General features: G+C 59.9%; 1 protein-coding gene across 2 annotated transcripts in view; it reads left to right on the forward strand.

Annotated features, from left to right (window-relative positions):
• The window catches only part of ppp2r5d (protein phosphatase 2, regulatory subunit B', delta), a 219,395-nt gene extending 206,842 nt beyond the window's left edge, over window positions 1-12,553 (forward strand). Inside the window, exons 14-16 of one of the 2 annotated variants that reach the window (XM_067977160.1) lie at window positions 834-906; window positions 1,961-2,077; window positions 11,366-12,553. In XM_067977160.1, the coding sequence (XP_067833261.1) occupies window positions 834-906; window positions 1,961-2,077; window positions 11,366-11,503 (328 nt within the window). In that variant the 3' untranslated portion in view covers window positions 11,504-12,553. Of the gene's footprint in view, window positions 1-833; window positions 943-1,960; window positions 2,078-11,365 lie in introns of both variants that reach the window. The other variant, XM_067977157.1, reaches the window with a different exon arrangement.
• The last annotated feature ends 1,791 nt before the right edge of the window (window positions 12,554-14,344 follow it).

A 14,344-nucleotide genomic window follows, 5' to 3' on the forward strand; every position in this document is an offset into this window, starting at 1 on the left:
GGCGTGGGTCGGGTGGCATGGCGAGGTCGATGGGCGTGGGTCGGGTGGCGCGGCGAGGTCGATGGGCGTGGGTCGGGTGGCGCGGCGAGGTCGATGGGTGTGGGTCGGGTGGCATGGCGAGGTCGATGGGCGTGGGTCGGGTGGCGCGGCGAGGTCGATGGGCGTGGGTCGGGTGGCGCGGCGAGGTCGATGGGCGTGGGTCGGGTGGCGCGGCGAGGTTGATGGGTGTGGGTCGGGTGGCACGGCGAGGTTGATGGGCGTGGGTCGGGTGGCACGGCGAGGTCGATGGGCGTGGGTCGGGTGGCGCGGCGAGGTCGATGGGCGTGGGTCGGGTGGCGCGGCGAGGTTGATGGGTGTGGGTCGGGTGGCACGGCGAGGTTGATGGGCGTGGGTCCACGCTGGCTAACTGACGACCTTTATGTTTGGTGTGTCCAAACTGCGTCCTCGTTCTTATTCTTCAGCTTGTCCTGTTTGAATTTCGTGGGCCTGGAGCTTTGGAAACATCTGTTTTTACTGTTGTCTCGTTAATGGGCGAATCAGAATTGGAGGTCGGCCTTCTGGTAGTATGATCAGCATCCAGTCAATTCAAATTAATGTGAACGTGGATTTAAACTTTACATGTGGCCTGAGAGGCTTCACAGGGCACAAGGTAGATGGAGATAGAAAGCTCGGACACTCCTGTGTTTAATGTATTCAACCGTAGCAATTTGAACACAGGTTCTACTTGTGCTTTTAAATGTTACTATGTCTCATCCACAGTAAAGCAGTGGGATTTCGTACTTGGGTCCTCAGAGTTACAGAGCCCCTCAATAGTGTTTGTTTTTACATTTCAGGGAGAAATTCAAACTTAAAGAGCGCGATGAGACCTGGCTAAAGATCGAGGATTTGGCCCGACACAATCCTCAGGTATCAAATCGCCATTCCTCATCCCCCAATCATTCAGTAAGTGAATAATCTGGCTCGCTGAAGTGTTGCATCCCCTGGTGTTGCTTCTGTTTGTGGTTGCAGTGGATTTTGCTCAGGAAGCAGTGTAAAATTACTCTAGTGTAGTCCAGAGAAAGCACACGACAAGTATTAATTGCTCTAATAGTAGTTGTCTTCTTTAATGTCTCCGCTGAGTGTGTGAGGATGGATTTAGGCACTGGGATTGTTTTTCATGACTTGTTTGCCCAATGTGGAACTGAGCTGTAGAGCAGGTAGCCCCCGGCTTCAGTCACTGCTCTGTGCTGAGTTAGCTGGGTGGCAGTGCGGGTGCTTCCTCGTTATTTTAAAATTCATTCATGGGATATGGGTGTTGCTGGCAAGGCCGCCATTTATTGTCCATCCGTAGTTGCTCTTGAGAAGGTGGCGCTGAGCTGCCACCTTGAACTGCTGCAGTCAGTGTGGTGAAGGTGCTCCTATCATATGAGGCAGGGAGTTCCAGGATTTAGAGCCAGCTAGAGATGTGGGAGGCTGGGGAGTAAGCCAGTGTTTCTGCTCCTGACCACTATCCAGTGATCGAAGTTGAAACACGTGTGGGTGTTGGGTAAGCGCATGGTCTCAACTTTGATGCCTTCCGCAGTGAAGTGATCTGCCGACACTGTCGATGATCACAGCTTTTGGAATGGCCACTCAGGAGAGATACCAGTGGGGCCGTTCCTCCCGATAGGCTCTGCTGCTCTCTGTTTAAATCTGATTAGTTTTAGCCTGCCCTTGAACCTAAAGGCTATCTCCGGGCGGTATTTGTGTGTTATCTGTTTCCCTCGCACAAAGGATCTCTGAAGAATACGGCGAGGTGATGGCCCATTTATTATTAATTCCCGGTACTTGGTCCTTCTAAACTTTCATGTGAATGATATTGGACAGAAATTTTGTGTGATGGAGCTTTGCTTGTGGAACAGGTTGCCTTGATCTTATATAAGTGGTGGTTTTGATTTTGACTTGAGTGCGGTTTTCACATTTATGTTTTAACCCCTTTCAGTCCAACGCATACATGGAGCCCTCAGCTATCAGTCCTGTGTTCTCCATGGAGACAGAGACCCCCACTACTGAGGACATTCAGCTGCTGAAGAAGGCAGTGGAGACTGAGGCTGTTCAGGTAATGTTGCAGCTTCTACGCTCCAGCGGGTGGCAGGGGAATGTGGCATTGTTGGGTCACACTTCCTGGGAGGCTCAGTTAGTAGTCACACAGCTACCGAGCAGGAAGATCCCAGATTTGAGCCCTAGTCTGTGCAGCATTAGCTGATTACTATTCTTGGCTTTAGTGTTCATAGGTTAGGTGGGGGGAGGGAATCGCCCAGAATTCCTGTTCCAACATCCGGTGACGAATCCGCTGTCAGGTAGGGGCTGCAAACACACTCAAATAAAGAAGGGAGGTACTGGAGAGCAGCCTGCACTTCTAGAGTCCCACCCAGGACAGTCCCGTTTTACGCTGACATCGAGCCCCGGTCCCGTTTTACACTGACGGCGAGCCCCGGTCCCGTTTTACACTGACGGCGGGCCCCGGTCCCGTTTTACACTGACGGCGGGCCCCGGTCCCGTTTTACACTGACGGTGGGCCCCGGTCCCGTTTTACACTGACGGTGAGCCCCGGTCCCGTTTTACACTGACGGCGAGCCCCGGTCCCGTTTTACACTGACAGCGAGCCCCGGTCCCGTTTTACACTGACGGCGGGCCCCGGTCCCGTTTTACACTGACGTCGGGCCCCGGTCCCGTTTTACACTGACGGCGGGCCCCGGTCCCGTTTTACACTGACGTCGGGCCCCGGTCCCGTTTTACACTGACGGCGAGCCCCGGTCCCGTTTTACACTGACGGCGAGCCCCGGTCCCGTTTTACACTGACGGCGAGCCCCGGTCCCGTTTTACACTGACGTCGGGCCCCGGTCCCGTTTTACACTGACGGCGAGCCCCGGTCCCGTTTTACACTGACGGCGAGCCCCGGTCCCGTTTTACACTGACGGCGGGCCCCGGTCCCGTTTTACACTGACGGCGAGCCCCGGTCCCGTTTTACGCTGACGTCGGGCCCCGGTCCGGTATTACACTGACGGCGAGCCCCGGTCCCGTTTTACACTGACGGCGAGCCCCGGTCCCGTTTTACACTGACGGCGGGCCCCGGTCCCGTTTTACGCTGACGTCGAGCCCCGGTCCTGTTTTACACTGACGGCGAGCCCCGGTCCCGTTTTACACTGACGGCGAGCCCCGGTCCCGTTTTACACTGACGGCGAGCCCCGGTCCCGTTTTACACTGACGGCGGGCCCCGGTCCCGTTTTACACTGACGTCGGGCCCCGGTCCCGTTTTACACTGACGGCGGGCCCCGGTCCCGTTTTACACTGACGTCGGGCCCCGGTCCCGTTTTACACTGACGGCGAGCCCCGGTCCCGTTTTACACTGACGGCGAGCCCCGGTCCCGTTTTACACTGACGGCGAGCCCCGGTCCCGTTTTACACTGACGTCGGGCCCCGGTCCCGTTTTACACTGACGGCGAGCCCCGGTCCCGTTTTACACTGACGGCGGGCCCCGGTCCCGTTTTACACTGACGGCGAGCCCCGGTCCCGTTTTACGCTGACGTCGGGCCCCGGTCCGGTATTACACTGACGGCGAGCCCCGGTCCCGTTTTACACTGACGGCGAGCCCCGGTCCCGTTTTACGCTGACGTCGGGCCCCGGTCCGGTATTACACTGACGGCGAGCCCCGGTCCCGTTTTACACTGACGGCGAGCCCCGGTCCCGTTTTACACTGACGGCGGGCCCCGGTCCCGTTTTACGCTGACGTCGAGCCCCGGTCCTGTTTTACACTGACGGCGAGCCCCGGTCCCGTTTTACACTGACGGCGAGCCCCGGTCCCGTTTTACACTGACGGCGAGCCCCGGTCCCGTTTTACACTGACGGTGGGCCCCGGTCCCGTTTTACACTGACGGTGGGCCCCGGTCCCGTTTTACACTGACGGTGAGCCCCGGTCCCGTTTTACACTGACGTCGAGCCCCGGTCCCGTTTTACACTGACGGCGGGCCCCGGTCCCGTTTTACTCTGACGTCGGGCCCCGGTCCCGTTTTACACTGACGGTGGGCCCCGGTCCCGTTTTACACTGACGGTGGGCCCCGGTCCCGTTTTACACTGACGGCGAGCCCCGGTCCCGTTTTACACTGACGGCGGGCCCCGGTCCCGTTTTACACTGACGGCGAGCCCCGGTCCCGTTTTACACTGACGGCGAGCCCCGGTCCCGTTTTACACTGACGGCGAGCCCCGGTCCGGTATTACACTGACGGTGAGCCCCGGTCCCGTTTTACACTGACGGCGAGCCCCGGTCCCGTTTTACACTGACGTCGAGCCCCGGTCCCGTTTTACACTGACGTCGGGCCCCGGTCCCGTTTTACACTGACGGCGAGCCCCGGTCCCGTTTTACACTGACGGCGAGCCCCGGTCCCGTTTTACACTGACGGTGAGCCCCGGTCCCGTTTTACACTGACGGCGGGCCCCGGTCCCGTTTTACACTGACGGCGAGCCCCGGTCCCGTTTTACACTGACGGCGAGCCCCGGTCCCGTTTTACACTGACGTCGGGCCCCGGTCCCGTTTTACACTGACGTCGGGCCCCGGTCCCGTTTTACACTGACGTCGGGCCCCGGTCCCGTTTTACACTGACGGCGAGCCCCGGTCCCGTTTTACACTGACGTCGGACCCCGGTCCCGTTTTACACTGACGGCGAGCCCCGGTCCCGTTTTACACTGACGTCGGACCCCGGTCCCGTTTTACACTGACGGCGGGCCCCGGTCCCGTTTTACACTGACGGCGGGCCCCGGTCCCGTTTTACACTGACGGCGGGCGCCGGTCCCGTTTTACACTGACGTCGAGCCCCGGTCCCGTTTTACACTGACGGCGAGCCCCGGTCCCGTTTTACACTGACGGCGAGCCCCGGTCCCGTTTTACACTGACGGCGAGCCCCGGTCCCGTTTTACACTGACGGCGAGCCCCGGTCCCGTTTTACACTGACGGCGAGCCCCGGTCCCGTTTTACACTGACGGCGAGCCCCGGTCCCGTTTTACGCTGACGGCGAGCCCCGGTCCCGTTTTACGCTGACGGCGAGCCCCGGTCCCGTTTTACGCTGACGGCGAGCCCCGGTCCCGTTTTACGCTGACGGCGAGCCCCGGTCCCGTTTTACGCTGACGGCGAGCCCCGGTCCCGTTTTACGCTGACGGCGAGCCCCGGTCCCGTTTTACGCTGACGGCGAGCCCCGGTCCCGTTTTACGCTGACGGCGAGCCCCGGTCCCGTTTTACGCTGACGGTGAGCCCCGGTCCCGTTTTACGCTGACGGCGAGCCCCGGTCCCGTTTTACGCTGACGGTGAGCCCCGGTCCCGTTTTACACTGACGGTGGGCCCCGGTCCCGTTTTACACTGACGGCGGGCCCCGGTCCCGTTTTACACTGACGGCGGGCCCCGGTCCCGTTTTACACTGACGGTGGGCCCCGGTCCCGTTTTACACTGACGGCGGGCCCCGGTCCCGTTTTACACTGACGGCGGGCCCCGGTCCCGTTTTACACTGACGGCGGGCCCCGGTCCCGTTTTACACTGACGGCGGGCCCCGGTCCCGTTTTACACTGACGGCGAGCCCCGGTCCCGTTTTACACTGACGGTGGGCCCCGGTCCCGTTTTACACTGACGGCGGGCCCCGGTCCCGTTTTACACTGACGGCGGGCCCCGGTCCCGTTTTACACTGACGTCGAGCCCCGGTCCCGTTTTACACTGACGGCGAGCCCCGGTCCCGTTTTACACTGACGGTGGGCCCCGGTCCCGTTTTACACTGACGGTGGGCCCCGGTCCCGTTTTACACTGACGGTGAGCCCCGGTCCCGTTTTACACTGACGTCGAGCCCCGGTCCCGTTTTACACTGACGGCGGGCCCCGGTCCCGTTTTACTCTGACGTCGGGCCCCGGTCCCGTTTTACACTGACGGTGGGCCCCGGTCCCGTTTTACACTGACGGTGGGCCCCGGTCCCGTTTTACACTGACGGCGGGCCCCGGTCCTGTTTTACACTGACGGCGGGCCCCGGTCCCGTTTTACACTGACGGCGAGCCCCGGTCCCGTTTTACACTGACGGCGGGCCCCGGTCCCGTTTTACACTGACGGCGAGCCCCGGTCCCGTTTTACACTGACGGCGAGCCCCGGTCCCGTTTTACACTGACGTCGGGCCCCGGTCCCGTTTTACACTGACGTCGGGCCCCGGTCCCGTTTTACACTGACGTCGGGCCCCGGTCCCGTTTTACACTGACGTCGGGCCCCGGTCCCGTTTTACACTGACGTCGGGCCCCGGTCCCGTTTTACACTGACGGCGAGCCCCGGTCCCGTTTTACACTGACGGCGAGCCCCGGTCCCGTTTTACACTGACGGCGAGCCCCGGTCCCGTTTTACACTGACGGCGAGCCCCGGTCCCGTTTTACACTGACGGCGAGCCCCGGTCCCGTTTTACACTGACGGCGAGCCCCGGTCCCGTTTTACGCTGACGGCGAGCCCCGGTCCCGTTTTACGCTGACGGCGAGCCCCGGTCCCGTTTTACGCTGACGGCGAGCCCCGGTCCCGTTTTAAGCTGACGGCGAGCCCCGGTCCCGTTTTAGGCTGACGGCGAGCCCCGGTCCCGTTTTACGCTGACGGCGAGCCCCGGTCCCGTTTTACGCTGACGGTGAGCCCCGGTCCCGTTTTACGCTGACGGCGAGCCCCGGTCCCGTTTTACGCTGACGGTGAGCCCCGGTCCCGTTTTACACTGACGGTGGGCCCCGGTCCCGTTTTACACTGACGGCGGGCCCCGGTCCCGTTTTACACTGACGGCGGGCCCCGGTCCCGTTTTACACTGACGGTGGGCCCCGGTCCCGTTTTACACTGACGGCGGGCCCCGGTCCCGTTTTACACTGACGGTGGGCCCCGGTCCCGTTTTACACTGACGGCGGGCCCCGGTCCCGTTTTACACTGACGGCGGGCCCCGGTCCCGTTTTACACTGACGGCGAGCCCCGGTCCCGTTTTACACTGACGGCGAGCCCCGGTCCCGTTTTACACTGACGGTGGGCCCCGGTCCCGTTTTACACTGACGGCGGGCCCCGGTCCCGTTTTACACTGACGGTGAGCCCCGGTCCCGTTTTACACTGACGTCGAGCCCCGGTCCCGTTTTACACTGACGGCGAGCCCCGGTCCCGTTTTACACTGACGGTGGGCCCCGGTCCCGTTTTACACTGACGGTGGGCCCCGGTCCCGTTTTACACTGACGGTGAGCCCCGGTCCCGTTTTACACTGACGTCGAGCCCCGGTCCCGTTTTACACTGACGGCGGGCCCCGGTCCCGTTTTACACTGACGGTGGGCCCCGGTCCCGTTTTACACTGACGGTGGGCCCCGGTCCCGTTTTACACTGACGGCGGGCCCCGGTCCTGTTTTACACTGACGGCGGGCCCCGGTCCCGTTTTACACTGACGGCGAGCCCCGGTCCCGTTTTACACTGACGGCGGGCCCCGGTCCCGTTTTACACTGACGGCGAGCCCCGGTCCCGTTTTACACTGACGGCGAGCCCCGGTCCCGTTTTACACTGACGTCGGGCCCCGGTCCCGTTTTACACTGACGTCGGGCCCCGGTCCCGTTTTACACTGACGTCGGGCCCCGGTCCCGTTTTACACTGACGTCGGGCCCCGGTCCCGTTTTACACTGACGTCGGGCCCCGGTCCCGTTTTACACTGACGGCGAGCCCCGGTCCCGTTTTACACTGACGGCGAGCCCCGGTCCCGTTTTACACTGACGGCGAGCCCCGGTCCCGTTTTACACTGACGGCGAGCCCCGGTCCCGTTTTACACTGACGTCGGACCCCGGTCCCGTTTTACACTGACGGCGGGCCCCGGTCCCGTTTTACACTGACGGCGAGCCCCGGTCCCGTTTTACTCTGACGGCGAGCCCCGGTCCCGTTTTACGCTGACGTCGGGCCCCGGTCCCGTTTTACGCTGACGGCGAGCCCCGGTCCCGTTTTACACTGACGGCGAGCCCCGGTCCCGTTTTACACTGACGGCGGGCCCCGGTCCCGTTTTACACTGACGTCGGGCCCCGGTCCCGTTTTACACTGACGTCGAGCCCCGGTCCCGTTTTACACTGACGGCGGGCCCCGGTCCCGTTTTACACTGACGGCGAGCCCCGGTCCCGTTTTACGCTGACGTCGGGCCACGGTCCCGTTTTACGCTGACGGCGAGCCCCGGTCCCGTTTTACGCTGACGGCGAGCCCCGGTCCCGTTTTACGCTGACGGCGAGCCCCGGTCCCGTTTTACGCTGACGGCGGGCCCCGGTCCCGTTTTACGCTGACGGCGAGCCCCGGTCCCGTTTTACGCTGACGGCGAGCCCCGGTCCCGTTTTACGCTGACGGCGAGCCCCGGTCCCGTTTTACGCTGACGGCGAGCCCCGGTCCCGTTTTACGCTGACGGCGGGCCCCGGTCCCGTTTTACGCTGACGTCGAGCCCCGGTCCCGTTTTACGCTGACGGCGGGCCCCGGTCCCGTTTTTCGCTGACGTCTGGCCCCGGTCCGGTATTACACTGACGTCGAGCCCCGGTCCCGTTTTACACTGACGTCGAGCCCCGGTCCCGTTTTACTCTGACGGCGAGCCCCGGTCCCGTTTTACTCTGACGGCGAGCCCCGGTCCCGTTTTACACTGACGGCGGGCCCCGGTCCCGTTTTACACTGACGTCTGGCCCCGGTCCGGTATTACACTGACGGCGAGCCCCGGTCCCGTTTTACACTGACGTCGAGCCCCGGTCCCGTTTTACACTGACGTCGAGCCCCGGTCCCGTTTTACACTGACGGCGGGCCCAGGTCCCGTTTTACACTGACGGCGGGCCCAGGTCCCGTTTTACACTGACGGCGGGCCCCGGTCCCGTTTTACACTGACGGCGGGCCCAGGTCCCGTTTTACACTGACGGCGGGCCCCGGTCCCGTTTTACACTGACGGCGAGCCCCGGTCCCGTTTTACACTGACGGCGGGCCCCGGTCCCGTTTTACACTGACGGCGAGCCCCGGTCCCGTTTTACTCTGACGTCGGGCCCCGGTCCCGTTTTACTCTGACGTCGGGCCCCGGTCCCGTTTTACACTGACGGCGAGCCCCGGTCCCGTTTTACACTGACGTCGAGCCCCGGTCAGGTTTTACTCTGACGTCGGGCCCCGGTCCCGTTTTACACTGACGGTGAGCCCCGGTCCCGTTTTACACTGACGGCGGGCCCCGGTCCCGTTTTACACTGACGTCGGGCCCCGGTCCCGTTTTACACTGACGGCGGGCCCCGGTCCCGTTTTACACTGACGGCGGGCCCCGGTCCCGTTTAACACTGACGTCGAGCCCCGCTCCCGTTTTACACTGACGTCGAGCCCCGGTCCCGTTTTACACTGACGGCGGGCCCCGGTCCCGTTTTACACTGACGGCGGGCCCAGGTCCCGTTTTACACTGACGGCGGGCCCCGGTCCCGTTTTACACTGACGGCGGGCCCAGGTCCCGTTTTACACTGACGGCGGGCCCCGGTCCCGTTTTAAACTGACGGCGAGCCCCGGTCCCGTTTTACACTGACGGCGAGCCCCGGTCCCGTTTTACACTGACGGCGGGCCCCGGTCCCGTTTTACACTGACGTCGGGCCCCGGTCCCGTTTTACACTGACGTCGAGCCCCGGTCCCGTTTTACACTGACGGCGGGCCCCGGTCCCGTTTTACACTGACGGCGAGCCCCGGTCCCGTTTTACGCTGACGGCGGGCCCCGGTCCCGTTTTACGCTGACGTCGGGCCACGGTCCCGTTTTACGCTGACGGCGAGCCCCGGTCCCGTTTTACGCTGACGGCGAGCCCCGGTCCCGTTTTACGCTGACGGCGAGCCCCGGTCCCGTTTTACGCTGACGGCGGGCCCCGGTCCCGTTTTACGCTGACGGCGAGCCCCGGTCCCGTTTTACGCTGACGGCGAGCCCCGGTCCCGTTTTACGCTGACGGCGAGCCCCGGTCCCGTTTTACGCTGACGGCGAGCCCCGGTCCCGTTTTACGCTGACGGCGGGCCCCGGTCCCGTTTTACGCTGACGTCGAGCCCCGGTCCCGTTTTACGCTGACGGCGGGCCCCGGTCCCGTTTTTCGCTGACGTCTGGCCCCGGTCCGGTATTACACTGACGTCGAGCCCCGGTCCCGTTTTACACTGACGTCGAGCCCCGGTCCCGTTTTACTCTGACGGCGAGCCCCGGTCCCGTTTTACTCTGACGGCGAGCCCCGGTCCCGTTTTACACTGACGGCGGGCCCCGGTCCCGTTTTACACTGACGTCTGGCCCCGGTCCGGTATTACACTGACGGCGAGCCCCGGTCCCGTTTTACACTGACGTCGAGCCCCGGTCCCGTTTTACACTGACGTCGAGCCCCGGTCCCGTTTTACACTGACGGCGGGCCCAGGTCCCGTTTTACACTGACGGCGGGCCCCGGTCCCGTTTTACACTGACGGCGGGCCCAGGTCCCGTTTTACACTGACGGCGGGCCCCGGTCCCGTTTTACACTGACGGCGAGCCCCGGTCCCGTTTTACACTGACGGCGGGCCCCGGTCCCGTTTTACACTGACGGCGAGCCCCGGTCCCGTTTTACTCTGACGTCGGGCCCCGGTCCCGTTTTACTCTGACGTCGGGCCCCGGTCCCGTTTTACACTGACGGCGAGCCCCGGTCCCGTTTTACACTGACGTCGAGCCCCGGTCAGGTTTTACTCTGACGTCGGGCCCCGGTCCCGTTTTACACTGACGGTGAGCCCCGGTCCCGTTTTACACTGACGGCGGGCCCCGGTCCCGTTTTACACTGACGTCGGGCCCCGGTCCCGTTTTACACTGACGGCGGGCCCCGGTCCCGTTTTACACTGACGGCGGGCCCCGGTCCCGTTTAACACTGACGTCGAGCCCCGCTCCCGTTTTACACTGACGTCGAGCCCCGGTCCCGTTTTACACTGACGGCGGGCCCCGGTCCCGTTTTACACTGACGGCGGGCCCAGGTCCCGTTTTACACTGACGGCGGGCCCCGGTCCCGTTTTACACTGACGGCGGGCCCAGGTCCCGTTTTACACTGACGGCGGGCCCCGGTCCCGTTTTACACTGACGGCGAGCCCAGGTCCCGTTTTACACTGACGTCGAGCCCCGGTCCCGTTTTACACTGACGTCGGACCCCGGTCCCGTTTTACACTGACGTCGGGCCCCGGTCCCGTTTTACGCTGACGGCGAGCCCCGGTCCCGTTTTACACTGACGTCGGGCCCCGCTCCCGTTTTACGCTGACGTCGGGCCCCGCTCCCGTTTTACGCTGACGGCGGGCCCCGCTCCGGTATTACACTGACGTCGAGCCCCGGTCCCGTTTTACGCTGACGGTGCCCTGTTTCTCCAGGTTAAGAAGGAGATGAAGAAGGAGAAGACCTTGCTGCGCCGGAAGTCGGACCTGCCTCAGGATGTGTACACTATAAAGGCCCTGGAAGCGCACAAGCGGCCGGAGGAGTATCTCAGCTCGAACCAGGAGGCCCTCTGACGGGCAGCGCCTGCTCCACCCCTGGCCCTTGTCCCAGGATGTTCGCAGAGACGCTCTCTGTCAGTGTAAAGCATAGAATGAACTGTTGATCAGTGTTTATGTAAAGCTGCATCCATTCTTTTTTGTAACCTGCTTCATTTAAGTTTTCCCCCTTTGCTGTTGTTTCTCTTCCCCTGTCCCCCAGTCATTTCCTATCTGTCTGTTGGAAGAGTTCAAGTTTCACTATAGTGGAAGAAAAATGCAGGGGCTGACTGCAAACCTAAAATACCCGGAGGCAGTGGGAAGGGGAACGGTTGTAAGTGCTCTGAGATGGTGCTGTGACCAACCTACTGTCGGTCTGCACCGTCTGACTGCGCAGCCACCCACCTTTGACCTTTATTGTGGGTTCGGTAGCCAGTTGTCCGTTGAGAATTGAACGGTTTTGTTTTGAACAAATCTGGAATCACTGTAAAGGCCGAATGTAAGTCTGCAGGGCTGGCATCAAGTGCCTGGCAGTGCCCGGTGCTCCTTGTTTTCTGTTATACTTACCCCAGGTTACCCCCTCTCTCTGGAAGGTTTTGGCTGGTGCTGTGGGATGATTTTAAAGGCGTTGGCTGCCCTCGCCAACTGTGAGCCCAGAACTTCAGTGCGGTCGGGCCATTCGACTGTGGGATGCATCGCAGTCGGCCCTTGTCCACCACTGCACTTTCCGGAATAGCAAGCGGGAGAAGCCTGGCTAATGCTCCCCTTGATAACCAAGTGGCGCTGAAGCCACTTGTTTCTGGCCAACCACAGCCCCAGTTGAGATCAGCTAACTCAGTGCAGATGGGATTGAAACTAGTCTGTACATCTCAATGTCACACCAGGCAGTGCAGCTAGTCTGTGTTCAACCCATCTGAACAGAGGGTGCTTCCATTTGTCAGGGTGATGCTCCCTTGGCATCAGCGTGGGTGTGTTGCCCTGTAATTTGTAGCTTGCCCTGCTGTTTATTTTTTACCCTTTTTGTGCAATCAACAGCTATGTAACATTCAATGAATGATGGATATACGAATATAACATTTTAATACTGGAGTGTGTGGCAGTGATTGTCCTTGAAATCGGACGGCAGTATTTTCCTTCCTGCAGTGCTTGTACTGAAGTGCCGTACAATCATGGCGCCAGGCTCACACCTGCGGCGACACTTGCGGAAAGTGATTCGCCTTTTGTGGTTATTTTTTAAATGTCATGTTGTCTTAACGAGCAATCGTGATCACAAGGATTGTGCCCTGGCACATTGCAGATGTGAGAAGCTCTCTCCAGCTTCTACTGGACTGGCGATCTGCCAGGATCCTTTCCCACTAACAAAATAAACAGCACTTGGTATTATCCGATTTTTCCTCTTAACAGAATCATGTAAAGTATTCAGTGGAGTGAGAAAGTCCGTTTCATTAAGTAACTTCATGTTAACCCCAGGCTGGAGCAGAGGCTGAGGAAATCCAATTGGTGCAGAGTCCCCGGGGAGGTTCGGACACTGATGAAAAATACAGGTACAGAGACTGCCATAATACCACAAATAGGGGAGGGAGATTGTCCTCATCAACTCCTCGCTCGAAGATTCGAGCTCCCACCTATAATGGGAACAAAGGTCATGTGTACGTTGGTGTGTAGGAATGGGGTTTTTTAATCCCTGTTCATACGAGTAGAGCCAATATAATGGAGCGCCCGTTTTAGTTGCTGAAGCTGAATGGGAGCCCTGGTGGGTTTTTCTGGGAGGGGGTAGGGGTCTGTTTAAATCAGTCTGTTCCCCTGCACACCACTTTAATTTCCCTCCCATCTTGGTACCAAGGTTCTGTTCACTTGCTTTCTGAGAGGTTAAACTGGGTCCGCATCATGAGGTGTGAGGCTAGACTGTGAGGTGTGTCATAGTCAAGGCTACATAGACCAGCTGTTGTGCTGTTTTCCCATCTCTTTCATCCCTTTTCTGTAAGTGGGATAAGCCTACAGCACAGCCCAGCCCAGTGATGGAACCTGGCCTGTGTAGCTCGGTCTCACATCAGTACGTTCAGTCTCACATCAGTACATTCAGCCCCAGTAAGATTAATACATTCTTTATTGTAACACTGAAAAGATAAGTCCATTAAATTTAATGGAGGGGGTAAATTTAGTGCCAGGTGTGATACTGAGTCCCATAGACCAGATGAACATGGGTTCCATCCCTGACCTTTGCAGAGTTAGCTGATTTCAGCCAGACCATCTGTACAGTATTCAGCATCCAATAAGTGTTTATTGAATACTACATCAAATTTACCAGCAATATTACTGTGCCAAGTTTCCTTCATTTTGACATCAGTATCAGTTCTGCATATTGGATGTGGGAGTCTACACAGTGCCCCAGCAACGACTGAACATTGCTTGGCTTCGTTGGTAGTGCTTTCTCTGCTGCACTGTCTGAGTTGCTGTCACTGGATGATATGTTAAGCTGAGGCCCCATGTTCAGATGGACATTGAAGATCCCATGGCACTACTTGAAGAAAAGCAGGGAGTTGTGTGTCTTGGCCTACACTACCCCTCAACCAATACCAGCAAAAACACAACAAGTGGTTATTCAGTCACATGCTCTGAATTTCAAATTAACCCGTTGGTTGTAAATGTTTTAGGCCATGGTGAGGCAGTGATATAAATGCAAGACAATTGATATTAAAGGGAATAGCCACATAGACATAGAGGCCTAGGGGACAGAAAGCACAGAGTGAGGGGAAATGGGACGCTATAAAGATTGGCAGGACCTGGGTCGTAGTGTGTCCTAGGGATCTATGCTGGGGCCTCTGTTTTCCATTTACATCAGTGATTTGAAAATGAGTACAAGAAGAATGATCTCCCAAG

This window comes from Heptranchias perlo, unplaced genomic scaffold (assembly GCF_035084215.1).
Source record: "Heptranchias perlo isolate sHepPer1 unplaced genomic scaffold, sHepPer1.hap1 HAP1_SCAFFOLD_131, whole genome shotgun sequence".
NCBI lineage: Eukaryota > Metazoa > Chordata > Chondrichthyes > Hexanchiformes > Hexanchidae > Heptranchias > Heptranchias perlo.